General features: G+C 39.1%; 1 protein-coding gene across 1 annotated transcript in view; it reads right to left on the reverse strand.

Annotated features, from left to right (window-relative positions):
• The window catches only part of DOCK8 (dedicator of cytokinesis 8), a gene marked incomplete at its 5' end in the record, with an annotated part of 101506 nt that extends 82517 nt beyond the window's left edge, over window positions 1-18989 (reverse strand). The window contains 6 exons of the mRNA XM_083352568.1: window positions 240-452; window positions 1567-1690; window positions 2483-2554; window positions 4504-4679; window positions 8661-8763; window positions 18937-18989. Coding sequence (XP_083208694.1) covers window positions 240-452; window positions 1567-1690; window positions 2483-2554; window positions 4504-4679; window positions 8661-8763; window positions 18937-18989 — 741 coding nt within the window. The remainder of the gene's footprint in view (window positions 1-239; window positions 453-1566; window positions 1691-2482; window positions 2555-4503; window positions 4680-8660; window positions 8764-18936) is intronic.
• Between the last annotated feature and the right edge of the window lie 3892 nt (window positions 18990-22881).

Raw genomic sequence — 22881 nt, forward strand, 5'->3', positions numbered from 1 at the left:
TACCACTCCTAGTCCTTCTCTTTGTTAGGCTATACATACCTATTTCCCTTAATGATTTAGCCTAGCATTTTCATTGCTTTTTCTTCAGATTTTTTTTGAACTACAATTGCCATAGCTAATTACACCAGCTGAGCTGGATGGAATTAATGTCTAACATATTCCATCCTTTGTATTATAGTTCTTTGGAAACCCAGATGGTTGCAATATACAGTAGTTGTGCCAGAAAATATATGGCTTACCTCATCTATACTGGGATACAGAGCAAACAATTCAGTAGGCCTGTTGGCTTGCCGTGCCTCTTCATTTTGCCTTTGAATGTCTTCTGCTTTAACAGTCTGCAGTAGGTTGGTCAATCGAGGATCAAGTGGTAGGCTGCGCAGGCAAATTACTCCAGATGTCAAGGTATTCTTACTGGATTCATCACAGAGGACTTTTAAGTGCTTGGGACTTGTCTGCTCAAGCAAATAGGGAATAGTTGAACAGATTAAATATACCGAATATTTCTATCACATTTCTGTGTCATATTTCCATACTTATTTGTTGCAATAACAAGTATTAGATTTCCAACACCATGACATAAATGTTAAATGGAACCATTAACTCTCCTTTTAGCAGAACCATTTATTTCATGCAGAATAACAGAATTGGAAGGGACCTTGGAGGTCTATTAGCCCCTTCTCAAGCAGGAAACTCTACACCATTTCAGACAAATGGCTGTCCAATCTCTTCTTAAAAACATCCAGTGTTGGAATGCCCACAACTTCTGGAGGCAAGTCATCCCACTGATTAATTGTTCTAATTGTCAAGAAATTTCTCCTTAGTACTAGGTTGGAACTCTCCTTGATAAGTTTCCATTCGTTGCTTCTTGTCCTGCCTTTGGGTGCTTTGGAGAATAGGTTGATTCCCCCTCCTTGATGCAGCCCCTTAGATATTGGAAGACTGCTATCATGTCACCCCTAATCCTTCCCTTCATTAGACTAGACATACCCACTTCCTGCAACTGTTCTTCAATTGTTTTTTTCTCCAGTCCCCCAGTCATCTTTGTTGCTCTTTTCTGCATACTTTCTAGAGTCTTAAGATCTTTTTATATGCAAAAACAGTAGAACAAGATACTTTGGGAGAAGATTAAGAATTCTTAGATTGCTATAGAGCAGGAGTGTCCAAACATGTCAACTTTAAGACTTCTGGACGTCAACTTCCAGAATTCCATGGTTTCCAATTGAAGTCAAGGGGTCTTAAAGTTGCCAAGGTTGGATTCCCCCTCCCTCCCCCCCCATTATAGAGCATAACATTTAAAGATAAGAAAACTATCTTCTCTTACTCCACACTATTTAAAGAAGAACGCTTCATTGTTTTTCAAGTTCCCACATCACCTTGGTGCTATTCCTTCTAATTTGGGAAGGAAGTTTAGACCTGTCATTTGGGTGGCCCTGCAGCATGACACACAAATGATCTCAAGGCATTCTGGGGAACAGAGGTTCCTCCCACTGGCAACTTTGCTCCGCCACTTCCTACTGCTCCATTTTTCTTATCAAAACATTCTTTTAAGGCTATTCTTAAGAGTACCTGATAACTGGAATCGTGAAAATTCAACATTTCAGATTCAAATGTTTGCTTTCGAAGGCTTTTGTGGAAGTCTCCTCTGGATCCTGTTTTCATTAAGTTATAAGCATCATTACTTCTTTGATTTCTTCAATAAAACAGCCAATTAGATTTCAGTTTTAGAAAAAGAAACAAAATGAAAGATCAATTGCTGTCATGCAAACAAAGGCTATTAAAATATATACAATACCCCAAATTAATTTAAGAAGTGCTTGAATGGAATACAAAGTTTTAATGAATTGCTATATGGATTAATACCACAGAGGAATATGGAGGGTAATCCTTATACATATTTTTGTTCAAGAGAACACAAAACACCCCCCGAAAGCAGAAGTTGTCCAAAACTATCAAGAGAATCATGTCCATGGTACTTTGGGTCTAATAGGTTTTTAGACTTATTTTCACTATTTTCTGCTCCTCTCCAATATATCAGTGATATTTCTTTAAGCCAAAAGGCAAGTGCAACTGAGCCTTTTGCTTTGTAGGCCATAATAGAATGGCCAATGATATGGCTGCACTTGAGATTTTTCCTGTCATTTTTTAATCATGCAGAGTACTTCCAGATGAAGGTTCACTGAAGCACCAAGTATGCATAACTCTAATCTGGGAAATGCTGCTGAAATTAGACAAATGTGAGAGCACAGCCATTATTGTTTCCTTCTCCTGTCAACCATAAATGATTATTTTTGGTTGGATCCTAATACAGTATGTATCCAACTGTAACAGACCACTATCAGTGTCAGTAATATTTTCTGAACTCGATCCATTTAGTAAACTTAATGAAAGTAATTATCACTTACTTCTTGAATAATTAATTAATTAAAGCAATAAACTTTAATTTTTCTCTGGGTAATTATTGAGTTATAAATGAATGACTTACTTTCGTTTCACAATCAGCCAGTCACGAATATAAGTCTGAACACAGTCCCGAACCTGTAAATCCAATTCAGTTCTGGGAAGAAGCAAAAATATTTCTATGCATAATCAGTGATTATACAGAAAGCTAGTCAATAAAATAACAGTAACATAGCTATTCATCCTGCATAATAAAAAATTGTTAATTTTGAAGCCACTTTTGTACTCTTTAAATCCAGTTTTCAAGGTACATTTTTGAACATCTTTTTCAACATGTTATAAGAAAATATCATCTATAAAAACTAACTTCAAAATTAAAAGATACTGGTAGTATTATCAAGTATAATGACTATATTCCAAAATATAAACCATACAACATGTAAATAATGAAACAAAGAAAAGTACTGGGGAAGCACCGATCAGCTAAAGCACAATTCAGTAAGAAAGGGATTCTGGTAACATGGATAAAATAATCCCTTTCTCTCATCTGAGGAAAGCAATGCAATTCATCGATACAGTATATACTTTGTATGAAAGTATTCAGTCCTAGGATATCCATATCAATTAACAGAAAATTCTTCAGAGAGAAAAAAAATGCTTTAATGAAAATTAAAATGTTCTAATGTTTGTGATTGTTGGGCTTCTCCCCGGTAGGCTACACTGGAACCAGTTAAATAGGTATATTACAATCTAAAAATTTCAAAGAAGGAACTTAATTGCAGAAGCCACAGGGAAAGAAATTTCAGCAAAGGTTGTATATAACAGTGAACTCAATGTTCAATTTTTTTACATCTTTTTTCCCTGTCCATACTATACAGTGTGCTAGCATTTTTAGACATAAGGCTCAATTTCCATTTTTCTCTTGCTCTGGAAACTTTAGGTTTGTTAAGTTTTTTTCTCTATGTGAAGAGTGTGTCCCGGATTACCACACTGCAATTAGTGCTGTGCAAGTACTGTGAAGTCTTCAGCAGTAGACCTTGGATTATACTCACAGGCAATAGCCCTCAATCACTACAGACTAGGGTCAAATTACATGTGCTAACTACCACCCTGGGTCAGAAGGGACATAAAGGGAAAGAGAATTAACTTTTTCCTTTTAATATAATCCCAATATAGTCTCTCCTTCTCTTTCCATAGCTTTTACCCTTATAAGGTAAACCCTTACAGGTACTTGTCACTTGTGAGAAAAAAGAGGTATAATGACTGGCAAAGAGAATAGTTCATGTGGTGGAGAAAAAAAATATTGCTATTGTACTGCCCTTAGCTTGCCACTAGGTAAAAAGGTAAAGGTTCCCCCGCACATGCGTGCTAGTTGTTTCCAACTCTAGGGGCCGGTGCTCATCTCTGTTTCAAAGCCGAAGAGCCAGCGCTTGTCCAAGGATGTCTCCGTGGTCATATGGCCGGCATGACTAGACGCCAAAGGTGCACGGAATGCTGTTACCTTCCCACCGTAGTGGTCCCTATTTTTCTACTTGCATTTTTACGTGCTTTTGAACTGCTAGGTTGGCAGAAGCTGGGACAAGTAACAGGCGCTCACTCTGTTATGTGGCACTCGGGATTCGACCCGCCAAACTGCCGACCTTCTGATCGACAAGCTCAGCATCCTAACCCACTGAGCCACCGCTTGCCACTAGATACAGTTAAAAAAGCAAAGAGGAATCAGAGGAGCTTGTGACAATGGGAATGATGGGCAAACCCGAATGGTAAATCAAGATCTAAGGTCAAAATGGTTTGTTCCGGCTCCGTATTTTGAATTGGAAAAATCTGAAACTCTACCAATTCAAACTTTGTACTTATTCTATTTACCACCATTCTATCACTGTACATTGTACAGGGAGTTTGCCCTGGGCGAATAAATGTTTAGTGAATTCAACATTTATGAATACAATTTCTGAAAACAAATTATTTTTCCAGAGATTATTTGAAGTGTCATAGTGCTATCCCAGAATATGCAGCAATAGGCAGACCAGTGGATACAAAGAATCCAAAAGGAATATAAAAACATAACAACAGGCTTCAGCTGCTTGCTTAAAAAAGTTTCCTCACCGTTCTTCTGGTAATGATGGTTCCAAGGTTCTGTGCTCCTTTGCAGCATAAACCACCTCCAAATCATCTTCAGAAAAATCACCCAATTCTTGCAAGAGTTCTGAATCTAGATTATTCAGCTGCATCATTAAGAGACCTTCAAAATCCACTGGGTCTACAGCATCATAAAACTGAGGCTAAATGTTACAAAAAAAAGGAAAAGAAAGAAAACAAGTTTGTTCGTGCTTTTTTAGGAATATAAAACACATTGCTGAGTCTTCATTAAATATTAATCTCAAATGCACTAGCAGCCAAAAAAGTTCATTTTAAGGATCAAGAACAAAGGGCGTAAATCAAGCTTAAATTCTTACACATAATCATAATTGTTAAGTCTATAGTTTTCAAACATTAGTCTACTTAAACCCCCTTAACTTATTAGAAGTTAAGTTAAATGAGAACAAATTGCTAGACAACTAAATAACATACCTTTCATTTTCTTCTACCTCTTCTCTTTTTTCAGTAATGTCAAACAAACCTATATAAGCAGTTTCCTGCTGAAGATTCAACTCAATTCTACATTTAGCTCTTTCAGTTTAATTTCTCTTTACATCTATGAGATTTAATTCTTCATAATTAAAAAGAAATCACAGCTTTCATTAGGGAAGTGCTATGTGCTACATAACCAAGCCAAACATCAAGATGCGATTAGAAGCGGGAGTCATTTTACCTTAGTGAGAATGTGGTCAAAAAGGAAGATATTGTCATAAGCCAGCAAATTTTAGAGTTGTACATTCTTGCCACAAGGAAGACTACAATGAGTAAACTAGCATTGTCCTTCTTCTGTTTTATTTATGTATTTATTTATCCATCAAATTTTTATACTGCCTATTTCACCTAAGTGACTCCGGGTGGCTTACAATAAGAAATGGTACTCTTTATGAGTCTTTGCAGTTGAAAATATCATTGATACAGTCTCTCCGTACAAATGAGGACTTAGAAAAATCAGAATCTTCAGTCAGTAAAGAATCTCCAGCTGCCTGAATGAAACATGAAGTCCTAATGATTCATATGTTAAGCCCTTGAACTCTATTTGGCCATTCTAACTGTCAAAGCAAGGAAGCTGGGTACGGTTAGAATTAGTATACAGAATTTTCTGAGGTATAAATAATCTTTTTTTTTTGGTGTAACTTCTTGAATGTGCCTGGAGACTGCGATTGTCTTCTTTTTTGGTAGAACCACATTTATCCCCACCGTAATTTTTAATGTGCATTTAACAGATTAAACTAAAAACTATAAAATGAATAGCTAATTATAGACAACAGCAGACTTGGCAAATATATGATGCAGCCCCAAACCCCGAATACATAGCACATGCCCAGACCAACCAGGAATTATTGAGAGGTGACAAATATGTAAAGGAAAGAATTGTTACAGGAAGGTAAAAGCCATTAGTTGAAAAGCAGCAGTTAAGATTTTGGCAGTGTGGTTTATCTATAAAAGGCAACCTAAGGATAACAGAAAAGCAATTAACGTACCTTTTTAGTGCAGTAAAATTAGCAGTGTGATGCAATCAAAATGGTGGATAGATGAAACAAAAAGTAAGCAACTTGGCAGAAAGCCTTTTGAGAACAAAATACACACTTTTTATCTTCCAATGAATCACCAACAAAGTTAAACCGACAGTTGCTCAAGTTGAGGAAGTGAATTAGATGTCTTCAAGAGACAGGAAATATATATTTACTGTTTCAGTTTTCAGAACTGTGGGTTCCTAATAACCTGTTTTTTTCTCATTAAAATACAGTTAAGAGGTCTGAGGATAAATTTAAAATTAGTTGAACAAAGTTCTGCAAAATTCCATTCACTCTAGCAGATATTAAAATCAAGAAGAAAATGTTGTCTCTTAATAGTAACATTTGTTAATCAGTGATGTCTACAGAAAGATTGGACAAATGACAAAAACAGGCTTTCTCTCATCCTTTTATAGAGCATTATAATACAAAGGGAATAGAGTTTGCAGTTTGATGATGTGATAAGGCTTTTGTCATTTTGATAAAAGCATCAGAACTTGAAAACTCCTTTGTAATGTTCTCTCAAGATATTTCATAACTTGTATTTCATAATATTCATGTGTTAAATGTCCACACAGACATTATACAACATTAATTGTGAAACATGATGCTCTGTTTCAAACAGAATTGAATCAGTTAAGAAATAAGAAATTGTATGGGGCTATTTTTTTAATAGCATAATCCCATAACACAAACTTTCAGCAGAACATCATAACGAAATCAGTTGGATTCATAGGTGTCTGAACACCATAGCCAGCACATGATCTTTGATCCATCTATGTCCAAATGCAGTGGGGTACTTCAGCGTTCTGTCCTGAGCCCAGTACTGTTCAACATCCCATTAAATGACTTAGATCAGGGGTGTCAAACTCAATTTCATTGAGGGCCGCATCAGCATTGCGGTTGCCCTCAAGGGGCTGGGTGGGTATGGCCAGGGTGGGTGTGGCCTATTGGGTGGGCGTGGCTAGAGTGCGTACGGCCTACTGGGTGGGCATGGCCAGCTCTACATCATTCGCATCAAGGGTGCCTATGGGGGCCTGGGCAGGAGTGGGACAGATCTGAGGGTCTCTGGCAGAAGGAGGGTCTCTGGGCCAAGGCAGTGGGGGCCGTTCCCTCACTGTTTCCAGGATGGCTTCGCGGGCCACATGAAACCACTTCATGGGCCAAATCCGCCCCTGGGCCTTGTGTTTGACATGTCTGACTTAGATGAGAGAAAAAAGGCATATGTATAATATTTGTGTATGACACAAAACTAGGGAATATTGCTAATAATTCTAACACTGGCTTAGTAACAGTACTTGCGAGAGAGGTCTGGGGATCTTGGTAGACCATAGATTAAAGATAAACCAACAACTTGCAGCAGCTGCCAAAAAACCAGTGTAATTTACAATTACATCAACAGAGTATAGGATCTCACAGGAAGTGAAAATACTGCTCTGTGTTGCATTGGTAGGACCACACTCTGAATACTGTGTCCAGTTCTCGTCATCACACAAAAGATGCTGGGGAACTGGAAATTATGAAGGGAAGAATAACAACGATGGCTTGGAAGTTAAATCCTACAAAGACTGGTATTTTTAGCTAAAAGAAGGGAAGAAGAAAGAAAAACATGACAGCAAGTCTTCTGATATATGATAGAATATCATAGAGAAGAGTAGATTTATTCTCCCTAGCATCTGAAGGTAAGACAAGAACCAATCAGTGGAAGCTTAACAATGAGATCCAAATTTGAATTAACAAGGAATTTCTTGATTTCTTGATTTAAGAGTATTAAAGAGTATTAAACAATGGAACAGACTGCCCACTGACTTTGTGGGTGCTCCATCACTGAGAAAGCACTGTCCCCACACAACTTCATAGTATAGTTATTAATAAGACACATTTGTTATTTTTCAATTCAGATTATATAATATCACTTTTAAGTAATTTTTCTAGTAGGCAAAAAAATTCTCTAAGCCCCTTAATTTCTGTTCAATATATGAGCAAACTTTCATATACTTATATCTATATAAATTTATTGAAGCCAATGTCTGTCAGGGGATTTAAGGGTCATTAAAAAAATAATAAAGGGGGAATTCACAGTTAAATCATGAGAGGCACAATCCTTTTCTTGAACACTATTCAAACTTACCTTCCCCTGACCCTATCTCATAGACATAGTGTTCTTCCTCATGTTAACTGGGATAAATGAAGCACAAATATTAATAAGGGCCAGTTTAGTCTAGTGCAGGGATATCAAACTGCCAGCCCATGGGCTGGATGCATCATAGTGAAACTGCACCCACCCCATTGCCAGCAATGGAAAAAAAGTTACGATACGTCACAACACGTCATGTGACATTGCGAGTTTGACATCCCTGGTCTAGTGACTAAAGCACTAAGCTAGAAACCAGGAGACCCTGAGTTCTAGTCTTGCCTTAGGCATGAAAGTCAGCTGAGTGACTTTGGGTCAGTCATTCGCTTTCAGCTCAACTTACCACACAGGGTTGTTGTTCTGGAGAAAGTAGGAGGAGGAAGGAATTTTAGAAACATTTGCCACCTTGAGTTATTTATGAAAAAATAAATGTGGCATAAAAAAAATCTTTAAAAAGTAACGATTTTTACACTTACCAGATTAAGGGGGAAAAAACCAGGCGTACTATTACTTCGCTGACAGAAGGATCCAAAGGATGGTTGATGCACAAACTGTTGTCTTATTTCTGCTGAGGAATGCCTTCAATTTAAAAAAAGACAGCAGAATTGGTTACACCTGTTACATTTAACTGACCATATTATTTTAAATATTTGAGCACATTCCATGTAATCAGACTGTTACCTGTTATCCCGGTTAGCATTTTTAGCATTAATAAAAAAATGAGGTATGCAAATGTCTCTTTGCTTGAGAGTGTTTCTCTCTCAAATTCAGGGATTAGGTTCTTTCCAGTTCCACACCAACTCAGGTGCCTAGTATTATGGGCAATACAACCTCAGCAATACAAGGAAGTGCTGACTTCAACTCCCAGAATTCCCTAGTCAGCACTGGCTAGACTAGAACATTCTGGGAGTTGAAGTCCATAACTCTAATTGTTGTGGAGGTTGGAAATCACTGTTCTGTGTATTAAAAAATCATCTTACCTTAATGAACTTGCTAACTAAAGAGGGCTACTGCTGGTTCCTATTTTTATATTTTGTTAACCCAGATACTGAAGATATTTGCAAAAAATTAAAACGTCACCCTTCTCATTTTTTTGTTAAAAATACACATTTTTCTTGAACAATATTTTATTTATGTCAATATCTAGTGGTTTAATATTATTTTTACATGATTCAATAAATAAATATTCTATGTATGAATCACTTTAATCTTTTAATGAGTGTCAATAGATATCACCCAAACCCTGTTTTGGGTTCCTCCATAATTTTTAAAAATAGGAAAGGGTCCTGAGAGAAAAATGTTTAAGAAACACTGTTCTAGAGGGATACAAGGCTGTGGTATGGGTACTCATCGAGTTACAACCACAAGTGAGCGCAAAATTTCCATTGCTAAGCAAGGCAGTTGTTAAATGAGTTGCGCTCCATTTTACAATTTTTTTGCCACAGTTGTTAAGGGAATCATGCAGTCACTAAGTGAATCTGGATTCCCCCATTGACTTTGCTTGTTGGAAGCCAGCTGGGAAGGGTAGAAATGGTGATCACATGACCCTGAGACAGTGCAAATACAAGCTGGTTGCCAAGCACTCGAATTTTGATCATGTAACCATGGAGATGCTGCAACGGTCATAAGTGTGAAAAACAGTCATAAGTCATTTTTTCCAGTGCTGTTGTAACTTTAAAAAGTCACTAAACAAATGGTTGTAAGTCAAGGACTGCCTGTACAGCAAACAGCACAGAAATGGCTTTGACAAACAGAAAGAAGATTTGTTACCAAGACAACAACCAGAGACATGAGCCCATACCAAAACAGGTTTGTGAAAATGCCTCAGAGAAGCCCTCAATTCTCATGAAGATAAAACCGGGGGATGAAAAGGAAGCACGTTCAGATTTGCAAGATTCAGTTGCAATAGCCTTTCTAATAAAAGTAGTTTTAGGCCCACACAGTGTCTGTTTTTTAGTCTGGCACCTTACCACAGTAAACTGACATCTCAAATACAGAACAGAATAGAGTCTGTTAACCGTACTTCGTTGCGGTTCTTCTCTCTGCTGCAGCTGTTTCCCTTTTTTTTATTTCCGGAGTATAAATGTTTGTGATTAACATATCCCCAGAAACTACTCTTGAAATGGTGACAGGCTGGCCAATCCTTCTATGGCCCAGGAGGAGAAGGAGGAACAGCAGCAAGCAGCTCAGGGCTTCCAGGAATAACAATACTGAAGAGGTAGATTCCAGCAGTATTGAAGCTAATGACTCTCCTTTGGTTGAGGCAGGCTCAGCAACCCCACAGGACTCCCACCAGCACCCACAGACATCCCTCAGACTCTATGGTTCACCCATCCAGTCCCAAACAGAGGCCTGCATTAAAGATACAACTACAGAGAACAGATCAGACGGACCAGCCAAGAAGCAGGCTGGCAGGAGAGGAGATTGTTGGGGGCAATAAGCTGACTTTGTAATAATGCCGCTTGGGGGGGGGCGAAAGCCCTAATAAGCAGGCATATACATAGATTTTTTTCAAATCTCAGCTCTGGTGCTACGCTTTGACCTCTGGATTCCACCTCATTCTGTCTCTCGTCTTTTCCCTTGGATTTGCCATTTGTTTGCTTCTAAAAAGTTTTGAGTTTGCAGAACTCTGGACTGTGGCAGCCAGCCAGTTGGCTACCTTGTTGGCTGGCAGTCAGAAAGGCTGGCACTATAATAAAGCCCTCGCCAAAATATTTACATGGGGAAACGACTAGCACACATGTGCGGGGGAACCTTTACCTTTTTAATCTATAGAAAAATGTGAGGCAAAACTGGAAAATTAAAATTAAAAATGCTAAGAAAAATGCTAGAATCACCTCAGAGGAGGAGTTCATCTTAAAAGAGACAATACAGAAAAAAGAAGCTTGTCAAGATTTCACAAAGTGAAATTTAGCTTAAGCATTTGGTAGCTTAAAGTTTTGCTCTGCAGAAGATGAGCCCCCTCTAGTGGCTGTCACAGAAGGGAGAGTTGTTTAAGTAAACAGACCAAAGGAGGATCAGGTAAGAATTCGGAGAATGAGAATGAACCCCAACTTATTTTTATAGTTCACCATTCACAATAATGAGCCATGCGACATACACAATTAGTCAAAACAAACATTGGACAACAATAGGATCTGATTAGCCACAGCAAATATATAAATCTTTCTCTTATATCATCTCTTCAAAATGTTCATTTTGTTGTGTAAAGGAGTTCTGACTAAGCAAATACTCTTTCTCTTTCTCTCTTGCAGAGTGTTTAATAACAACAACAACAACAACAACAAAAAAGCTGGAAGGGACCTTAGTTCAGCCTCCTGCTCAACTCAATAGGAAACCCTATACCATTTCAGACAAATGGCTGTCAAGTCTCTTCTTAAAAACTTGTAGTGTTGGAGCATTCAGTTTCTGGAGGCAGGTTGTTGCACTGATTAATTGTTCTAACTGTCAGGAAATTTCTCCTTAGTTCTAGGTTGCTTCTCTCTTTGGTTAGTTTCCATCCTTTGCTTCTTGTCCTGCCTTCAGGTGCTTTGGAGAATAGCTTGACTCCCTCTTCTTTGTGGCTACCCCTGAGATATTGGAACACTGCTATCATGTCACCCTTCTCTTCGTTAAACTACACATACCCAATTCCAGCAACCATTCTTTATATGTTTTAGCTTCCAGTCCCCTAATCATCTTTGTTGCTCTTCTCTGTACTCTTTCTGTACATCTTTTTTACATTGTGGTGACCAAAACTGTTTAGTGGATAAATATTCAGAGTCTTCCCTAGATATAAGACTCCACCTTATCAGGGAGATGGGTGGTATATAAATTTAATGAATAAAGAAAATGCGCAGCTTGGTGAGAAATAAAGAGATTTTATTAACTTCATATAGAGTTTAGAGCCATCTCTTGGGACTCAGCAAATATTTTGGCACTGTTTTAAGATTATACTCAAAAGTGGAAATCAGCAATAGGAAGTAAATGTGTCACAATCTGCCAGGATTGCTACAAGTCAAGTCACTCAGACACAAACTTCTGGAAGCCACTAAACAGGAAGGCCTGCTGATAACCACAAATGCTCAACTTACTCTAGTTCAGGGGTAGGCAACCTCGGCTCTTTTATGACTCGTGGACTTCAACTCCCAGAATTCCTGAGTCAGCTGACTCAGGAATTCTGGGAGTTGAAGTCCACGAGTCATAAAAGAGCCGAGGTTGCCTACCCTTGCTCTAGTTGAATATTCTTCACTCAGAATTTACAAATCCATGTCATATTTTGGCAGCCCCCCCCCAAAGCAACTGATGGCTGATATTATCATATGCTAACAGGATGGCCATGAATATATCAGTAGACTCACTGAGCACTGATGTAAAACAAAAGCCAGCTGCTCTGTGAGTAAAAGAAAAGACTGACCTTGTTAGAGTTCAAATCAAACAAGAATTCACAACAAACTTATTGTTTTTAAAGAGCTTTATACCAGTATAAAGTTATCAAACTTAGTAGGAAGAAATAAAACTTCATCTTCTATTAGAACACATATCTAGGCAAGATAGTAGAATAACAACAAGTCAAAAAAAAGGCAGCCTCAAATACTTCACCTACTTACCTACTTAAATCTTTTTGGGCTCCTAATGTGTGAATTTCTTTTTGATTGTTAACATGTGGTAGTACATCTTATTTTTCTTAAAATGTGTACCTTAAACCCTATCCTTCACCTAGCCTGCAAAGATGGTCAGAATACAAAATAACATACAAAGTATACAAAATGAAATACACCCATCACTACACAGAGATGATAAAATCCCAGTAAGCATTAGCCTATGAACGTGAGGTCAGGATGTGCTTCTCTTTCCATACGCCTACGAAAGAAAATGGACAGCTGAGAAGCAGCTGTTAGCAGGGCAATTTTTTTAAAAAAAAGCTTCCTTCAGCTGTTCCTTCGATGATGATAAGAATGGAAGATGACAGTCCATTTTAAATCAACTTGGCTTACGAGAGCTAATAGCAACCCACAGTCTTTAGGTCTCTCTTTGGAGAACCTTTGTCTATTAGGGTTTAAAGATGCCAGGAATCACTCTGTATCTGGGATACTGGTATTTCCAAGCCAATCTAAATCTGTTATCGAATGACATGGATTTGGAGGTTTTTTTCCCCCCTCATAGGCATGCACCATTATCTATCTATACTTTGTTCTAAAATGGACATTGCACTGGGCCTTCACCTTTATCAGGTTGGATGCCTTATCCTTCACAGTCCCCTGGGGACATTACAAAAACACCCCTCAACATTAATGCCAATGTGGGGGTGGCTGTAGTAAAGTCCCTGAGCCATTGACTCCTCTGTTGCTTTCTCACAGGGAATCTCAAATGACATTCATTTATCCCATTCTAAGAAATACCGTCAGAAAATGTGATGTTCATTTGATCACTTCTTAGGATTCTGATGTATTTTTCCAGGTTGCCAGATTCTGCATCTATGTTTGTTCTATTTGACCCATTTATAACAGAAGATTGTCGTCACTACTGTTTATATTATTTACTGTTAATTTTATGCCTATTTTATTCATCTCTATTTTAGGGGGGAGAAAGAGAAAGTGTGTTTGTGTGGGGGGGGAGGGTGTCTTGTGGTTAAGCACCAGGCTACAAACCGGGAGACTGAGAGTTCTAGTCCTGCCTTAGGCTGGGTGAGTTTGGGCCAGCTGGATGACTTTGGGCCAGTCATTCTCTCTCAGCACAGCCCATTTCAAAGGGTCATTGTTGTGGGGAAACAATGGAAGAGAAAAGTGTGTTGGACATGTTCACTCCCTTGAGTTGTTTGTACAGATAATAATGGGGGATAAAGAGTCTAATGCTGGGGAAGATTGAGGGCAATAGAAGAAGGGGACGACAGAGCATGAAGTGGCTGGATGGAGTCACTGAAGCAGTAGGTGTCAGCTTAAAGGGACTCCAGAAGATAGTAAAGGACAGGAAGGCCTGGAGGAACGTTGTCCATGGGGTTGCGATGGGTCGGACACGACTTCACAACTAACAACAACAACATGTTTGTATATCTTGTGTGCAGTATATTTTTGTGTATGTTTTCTGTCTTAAAGGCCATAATTAAGGATTGGTGATGAATGGTTAGTTTCCCTTAAAATAGTACTTTTATAGGAATGCAATTTTTTCCCAAATACTAAGTAGTTGGAAAAAGAAATGCTAAATCTGATCACAAGGGTACTCAGTAGAGACTATCGTGTATTCTTTACAACACTTCTTTAATTAATAAGCCCAACTCATGCATTCCATAGCTATAATATAAACAGAAAAACAGCATTTTTTCACTGTGATGATAGCGTACACAATAGCCAGATTTTTCAGGTTGTGAAGTTAGTTACACATTCTTTTAACACTGTTTTGGCATTTCAGCAGAAAGATACTTTAACCCATTGTTGGAATTGTCTGAGATTAAGCACAAAAATGAGTAAATATTTAGAGTTATTGTTTTAATCTCATAGCTACAGAAACTAGAGCTCTCCGATTGAAGAATGTGAATTGAAAGAAATTTGCATCTGTTTCTGCTGTTCAAAGCTTCACTTGCGATTACTAAGTTTGACTTTTCAGCAACCAGTTTTTCAGGTAAATCAAACAGCAGTATGGCTATTTCCACACTTAAAGAGAATATCATATGTCACTAATTCTTTTCCAGATGTCACATACATGTGGATATGGGGCTTGTGACCCATAAAACTGTATTTAGTTGCCATCTAGGCTCCATTGATTACATTATGTACCATATTTATATAACTCATAATGCCTCATTTCATACAGACCTAGGGGAGGAAATTAACTTATGGCTCAAGAACCTTTTTGGCCTCCAAACATGAAACCTGGAGATTAAATGGGTCTATTCTCATAGCAAATCCTGACACCTACTTTTAGAAACATGTATTCCCTGGTGGCACATATAAAAGACAAGGCAAAAATACCAAGTGAATTGCTAGAAGACAGTGTGACCCAAATCCCAATCAAGTCAAAGACAGGCTAATCTACCAGGCAACAATGAAAGAAACCAACGATCTATGTCTGGCCATGGGCTAGCAAAACATTCATGCATTCTCATGTTATCATCATTAAATAACATTTGCAGGCTATATTGCGTTATATGAAACTGCTATTCTGTCATCACTAGACTTTCTCTTACTATGCACAAATGTCTATCCAGTGACCAGTGTTTATCATGAGAAAAATAACTGACAGTCCAACATTTAATGTAAAAATGTATAAAGAAAAAAATCTGCAAACCCTTTTTCAATTTTTTCTGAGCTGAAAACCAGAAGGTTACAAACATTCTAGGTTTTGGCTCAGCCAGACTACAACTGACTTGAATAAAACACATTTTCTACTCTGTGCACAACCTCAAGATGGCGTATTTGGAGTTTATAAAGGTAAAGGTAAAGGTTCCCCCGCACATGCGTGCTAGTCGTTTCCGACTCTAGGGGCCGGTGATCATCTCCGTTTCAAAGCCGAAGAGCCAGCGCTTGTCCGAGGACGTCTCCGTGGTCATGTGGCCGGCATGACTAGATGCCAAAGGCGCACGGAACGCTGTTTCCTTCCCACCGTAGTGGTCCCTATTTTTCTACTTGCATTTTTATGTGCTTTTGAACTGCTAGGTTAGCAGAAGCTGGGACGAGTAACAGGCACTCACTCTGTTACGCGGCACTCGGGATTCGAACCACCAAACTGCCGACCTTCTGATCGACAAGCTCAGCGTCCTAACCCACTGAGCCACCGCGTCCCTCTTGGAGTTTATAGATGTTGTATAATAATAGATCATTGCTATTACATTTTTAATTCAGGTTTGTAAAGATCTTACATTAGCTGGCACAAATTAAAAAAAATATTGATACATTTTCTATTAAGAAGGACACTGACAATGGGAAATGGTTTTATTGTTTGACAACGTAAGTCCTTCAAAGCTGACATGAATAGGAAACAGACTCCACAAAATAAATGGAAGCTTTATTTAAGATCTATAAACTTCATCTCCCAGAATTCATGACTGACTTGGGAATTGTGGAAGTTGAAGTCTACAGGTCTTAAAGTTACCAAGATTGGACACCGCTGAGATAAGGTCTATTAACAAAATTTTGCAAGTTTGTGTTTTTCCTCCCATTCTTCTTACAACCCAATAATATCAGGGAGGAGCCAACATAAGCATCTTCCTAAGGCAGACATGTCAAACACAAGGCCCGGGGGCCAGATCCGGCCCGCGAAGTGGTTTCATGTGGCCCGCGAAGCCATCCTGGAAACAGTGAGGGAACAGCCCCCACTGCCTTGGCCTTGGCCCAGAGACCCTCCTTCTGCCAGAGACCCTCAGATCTGTCCCACTCCTGCCCAGGCACCCTTGATAGGCACCCTTGATGCGAACGATGTAGAGCTGTCCACGCCCACCCAGTAGGCCATACGTACTCTAGCCATGCCCACCCAGTAGGCCACGCCCACTCTGGCCATACCCACCTGGCCCCGAGGGCAACCGCAATGCTGATGAGGCCCTCAATGAAATTGAGTTTGACACCCCTGTCCTAAGCCATTGCTCTGACTCTCTGCAGACAATAGTTTCGGTTCTGAGCATCACATGAGCTGGGCTCTTTCCACAAGTGGAAAGAATGAATCGAACTAACCAAAAACCAGGAATTGTTTGTATTCATTTTCTGGTTTTGGCGCCAAAAGATACCATGGGTTTATAACCCAGAACAATCTTTGCTTTATGTTCTATTTTGTAAATAAAACAATGAATTTAGAGACCTGACTTGGATAACGTGCGCTTCCAAGTCTGACCCTAGATGTGACATGTTCTAAAGAAATAAAAGAAACACCCTAAAAATTAAATGCAATGCAGAGGAAGAATTATAATAGGCAAGATGCACCATAAAGTTCAAACGCCTGTGGTAAAGTATGTTTAAAGTACGTGCAAGGTTTTGATCCTTCTCTAACAACCCTCTTGATCTCACAACACTGTCCTAGTTCCAGTCCAAAAAAGTAAGAGGTCTTTTGTTTCACTCTGTTTTCTATAGTGAAAAATGATTTATTATTCAAGACTCTAGTCTTTTTTTTTACAAAATTAATTTATCTTCATCTTGGGAAAGGATTTTAAAATTAAAATGAACAACAGTTACAAAATGTGTTCTTGTCATTCATGTGATCAAATAAGATCACAGGAACCTAAAGTTAAAATATATCAGTCAGGTTTTTATCTATATTGCACTCTGTAAATAAGCATAATACTGTTTATCTACAAGATGTAATATCACAACTTTAGATGGCCAAAAATAACACTGCATAGTGCAATCTTCAATATCACAAGGATTTGAATGAGGATTATAGCTGCAGTATAATATTAGGGTTGAAATATTAAAATAAATATTGTAGTACATACTGGATTAAAAGAAAATAGCCTGCAAGATATTTTAGTTGTAAGTCTGGCAATATACAGATAAATAATAATAATGATAATGTATCAGTATTATTACTGCTGTTCTCAATAATATTGGCAAGGCAAAATGTATAATGAATGAAAATGTAATTGTGTAAGAAACAGAAAACTCACTGAAGTATAAAATGAAATTATGAAATACTCAAGAAATGCAACAAGGTATAAAATGAATTCATTCACTAATAATATTGTTGCAATGAGTATTGAAAAATACAGTCTAAAATCAAAAGCAAGAAGTGTATTTTAATTATATATATTATTCCTTTTGGGAAAAAATATCTCACATGAAATTAATACTTCTTACAAGTCTGGTTAGTTCTAAATGTCAGAACTATTAAACTTTTTTTGTAAACACATATTCAGCAAGTCAATCTATTTAGTGGTGTTTAATAAAAGTCTCTGCTAAATTTCTGTCTGCTATGCAATTGCACAAACCATAAGACATGACACACTGTAACCACAAACTGTATGTTATTTCCTCAATGTTTTGCCTCCAGCTTAACCCCTTAATTTACAGGAATTCTTTAAAAAAGGGGAAAATGACCGATTTGTGGATTGCAGAATTTAACTGCTGAAGAAAACCTCAATATACTGTGAGGGCAGGTCATAGGAAAACTCCAAAGAAGTCTTTTGAATTATTCCAAATTAAGTCATCTTAGAGAAGTAAAACATCCTGTTAAGGATTTACTGATAGTATTATAAACAGGCTCAGAGCAAGTTCTGACCAAACACTTGGCATTTTCTACTTGCCAGAACTATAAAGATGTTTTACACAACAAAGAACTCCCTACACAAATAACCTCTTTGCATAATTATTTAACAGGGAGGGTGCTTTCCAAAGGAAGAAACTGCTTGAATCTAGAGCAGGGGTTTCTAACCTTGGCAACTTTAAGATTTGTAGACTTCAATTCCCAGAATTCCCCAGCCACCCTCCTGGGAGTTAAAAGTCCACAAGTCTTAAAGTTGTCAAGGTTGAACACCCTTGCTGAAGTGTCTAAAATGCTAAAGTGGTAACTCATCTAGGATAGGGGGAGTTCTGTACAGGGCCAGAATCAATTCCTTGAACGTGAGCGTCTCTACACACCCTTCAACTGGCGCGTGACGCTCTCATCAGATCCGCAGCTCTCATCCTCACACCTTACTTACTTACTGCTCAAGCCGCGGTTCTCCGTTCCTCCTCCCACTCCACCCAATCAGCCTCCAGGCGCGCAAGCAAAAGCTGCCCAACTCGCGCAGCCGGTGAAGGGCAAGGAGTAAGTAAATAAAGCCCCTTCCAGACGCCAGGAGACGAAGCCTACCTGTTGATTTTCAGGGCAAACGCCCTCCGATCGGAACTGGGCAGAGTAGCCATGGAGGGTCCAAGAACGGCGGCGACTGCTCACTTAAAAGGCAGCCGGGCTGTCAACTCGGCGCGGAAAACTTCCGCATTTTACACCTTCCTTGTCGACAGCAGCCAATGGGGAGGGCGCAGCTTCTGCAAGGAGCTTCTGCAAGGATGGGTGCAAAGCTCCAATCGGTCTTGAAAGGCGCGAGGGGGTCCCGGGGCGCTAGCGGAACCGCAGCACCCCCGAAGCCAACCCCTAAGTTTGCTTCGACGCCTAACAGCCCGAGCTGGAGCTGGAACTTGCAAGAGGAAGCCCAGGAACAAGAAGTTCGAGGCGTTTGAGAATTGCACGTCGAGAAATATTTAAATCTCATCTCGCATAGGCGAAAGCCGTTGTAAAGCTTTCATGAGCACCGCCGGCTGCTACGGGAGCGGAGAGCCCGTTTGGAACAGACCCGGCGGAGGAAGAGGGTTTTAAACAACCCGCGCTGAGACCAAGCTTGCTTCCTAATTTATTTTTATCTCCCTTCCGGCCCTGCAAACGTCCAACAAAACTCCACCCCGCTGGGTGTCCACCGTTTTTTGTTTTGCAAAGTTAGGGAGTCGTTGGCAGTCGAAGTTGCTCTGCTACCATTTCCAACTATTGGCTGGCTTGCGAACCTGTGTCCATCAGCTCCTTGCGGGTAAAAGTGCAGTGCGGCAGCCAGTCTTGCTTCCCGTTTATGGACGTCGTTAAGGGACTCGGCCGCCGATCGAGAAGAATTCGGGGTTCTCTGTCGGAGTACAAGACTCGGGTTTCAGTCGAAGCAAAAGAGTTGGTTTCTTAAGTTTAGTGACTCCTGGAGGTGAGACCTGAGAAAAGCTGTGGGGTCCTTGGTGCTGTCTGAGCTTGTTTGTTTTCTTGCAGACGTTTCATTACCCAACTAAGTATCATCATCAGTGGTAGAAGGGAGTGGGGTTTGGTCTCTGTTTAGAAACCCCACTCCCTTTGTTCTAGCTGGGTGATGAAATGTCTGCAAGAAAACAAACGAGCTCAGACAGCACCAAGGACCCCAGAGTTCAACCCTGAGCTACAAATATTCTATTCTGTTAAGAAGGGCTGTTAGGAAGCAGCTGCACCAAACATTGAACCCCGAGTCAACACCCCAAGTGGCTTGAACTTGGCACCTAAGCCTGAACTAAGAGCAACTAGAGTGGAGCACTGAGACAGTCAAATGCAAACAAATTAATGATAGATTATAAAAGCAAATCTGGACATGTTGTAAGTACACCATGCCCTTTGTCTGCCATGGAATTTGGAAAAGAATCGGGAAACGAAAAGGGGCAATTAAAATGACATTGAATTAGGTCCATTTTACTGCAATAAAAAGAGGGAAAATTTTCAAAAATCCAGAATATCTAATAGGTACTTTTCTTTTGCATGCTTGGAGCAAGAACAGCAGATTCTCTGGGCTTCTCTTTTTCTCCCAATACTGAAATTATCCATGTGTCACTGCCCTCTCTGGATGCAGTGGGATTTGTAGTGATGCAGCACACCATCAGCCTACTTGATTTCTCACCTTTCACAACTGCTTTGAGTAAAGCCCAATGCCCAGTGAATAAAGCTAAACAACCTTGCTTTGTCTGGATTATAATGCAACATGAAATTATTAAACTGATGTGCCATTTATGGTAGTGGGTTTATAAATATTTGCAGGAGTTATATAATCAGTTATCAGTCAAGATTATCTAATGCCTTCAAGATTATAACAGTGTCAACTAAACAGGGGGACATTTCTTTGATGGGCAGAAGTGGATCAAGATCTATGATACCTGCACAATATATGTATGTATATATATATTCATATACACAGAGAGAGAGAGAGAAAGAGAGAGAGAGAGAATTGAGTCCCAAGTCCCCATAAGTGGAGGAGATCCCAACATCTTTTGTTCTGAGTCTCAAGCAGTCTACTTACTGTTTCCCATAATAAACCAAAATACACACATTTGTAGATGTGCAGCATTCACTTGTTGCAAAACAACAATCACTCTTCATGTCACCTTACAGCACCTAGCAGTACACATAATTACACAGTGTCTTTCTTCCTGTGGCCAGGAACACAGGGTTCTTCCCTCTGTAGTCCCAGAAAGGGTTCAAGATGAATGTGTGTTTTTTTTCCTGCCAGGCAGTGGGGTTAGAAGAAGCAAGCTCCCTTCAACTTCTTTCTTTCTGTGTCATTTCTTGACAAGGAGTATTCTGCACATATATTTCCTCTGAACATGAATCTAGGAAAGCATCTCTTATGCTTTACTACGAACCTTATCATTGTATACACCCCAATCTTTCCACCATTTAGTGCTCTATGAAACAAGTGAGTATAGTGCACCTGAATCTGGAAGAAATAGACTGAAGGCAGGTGGGACCTACAATGTGTTGTCTTGTGGGTTGCAAGTGTCTAGGATTCTACCTCCTATCCATTCTCCTCCCCCTCCACTCCCAGGGAAAGCCAGCACTGATAGCTGCTGGGAAAGCTCATTAACCAGACTTCTGCTTAGATGTTCTTCCCAATATTAATATATTCAGTGCTTTTTTTGTAAAAGAAAAAGGTGCCGGAACTCACATATGTCATACAACCCGCCTGGCCTACCCTACAAGGTTCCATCCAAAAAAGGTGCTGGAACTCCGTTCTGGGCGTTCTATGAGAAAAAAAGCCCTGAATATATTACTTGAAAGTCCCCTGAAACCTATTGATTCTGCCCTCTTGAGTAGAGCTAGTTGCTGCTTGGAGTTCATAAGCAATGGTAACTGCAGAAAAAAAAAAACTCAAAATTATTCTGGGCTCCACATAGGTTTTTTTCTGTTTTCCAGAATCAGAGCAACTAATTTCAAAGTAATCCCACTTCTAACTGAACTTCTCAAACACACACACACACACACACACACACACACACACAAATAACTCAAGGATCCTGCTATGCTTTTTTCTTCTAGCTGGTTCAAAAATAGGTCAGCTCAATATGAATATTTATCCATTTATGAAACCGACGACCTTTTAAGTGTTTTATATTTCTTCAGTATGCTGGGCAGTGAGGGAGGGGTCAAACTCAGTTGCTGTTTTCCTTCCTTTTTTGTAATATGTGCATGGCATAAAGAAATGAGGAACATACAAGAAAAAAGTTCCATAAGGTAAAGGTGCCAAGACAATTTAAAAAAGCTTCTGCTGTTAGAAAATAAAGTTTGATCATGTTGGTAAGAGAACATTGAAAGTGCAGTCCTATAAATCTGTCCTTTCAAATTTCAGCTTGATACATTTTGTGGCTTCTGCCCACACATTTTAAACAGTAGCAATGCTTTTCTGTGAGCATATGTATGTCATTGTCACGAGTTATTATTAATATGGCTTCTCATATGAACACCTGAAAAGCAACTTTGAAGTAAACTGGAAAAATTTCTACACAATCTTTGTTTTTGCTACACATCAGCAAATAAATTGCTTTTTCCATCTGCATATCTACGAGTGCTTTTACAATATGACAGAACCATGTGGAAAAGGGGAATTCACCTTAGTATCCTTGAAATCAAAATGTTAAGAGCAGTCTGCACCTCTGTGATTGAATTATTTTTCCTATTCTTTGTAAAGAAATCCATTTTTCTGTACTTTGAAACAAAAAATGTAAGGGCAGCAATTTGATGATAGCATATATCATGCCCAGTAAATCTGAATAAACATGGCAGTTCTACAGCAAACAATTTCAGCACAAGCAAGCAATGTCCCAAACTGCTTGGTTGTGCTGAAATTAATTTAACGATTGCACCGTGGGAAACTGATTTATAGCCAGGTCTGCAAAGTAGAGATGAAAGAAATGATCTTTCATTTTGAAACAAAAGTGTATTTTTACTGAACCTGATGCAACTTTAAGCCACAGTATGGGCTACGGT

This window comes from Vipera ursinii, assembly GCF_947247035.1.
Source record: "Vipera ursinii genome assembly, chromosome: 2".
NCBI classification, from domain to species: domain Eukaryota; kingdom Metazoa; phylum Chordata; class Lepidosauria; order Squamata; family Viperidae; genus Vipera; species Vipera ursinii.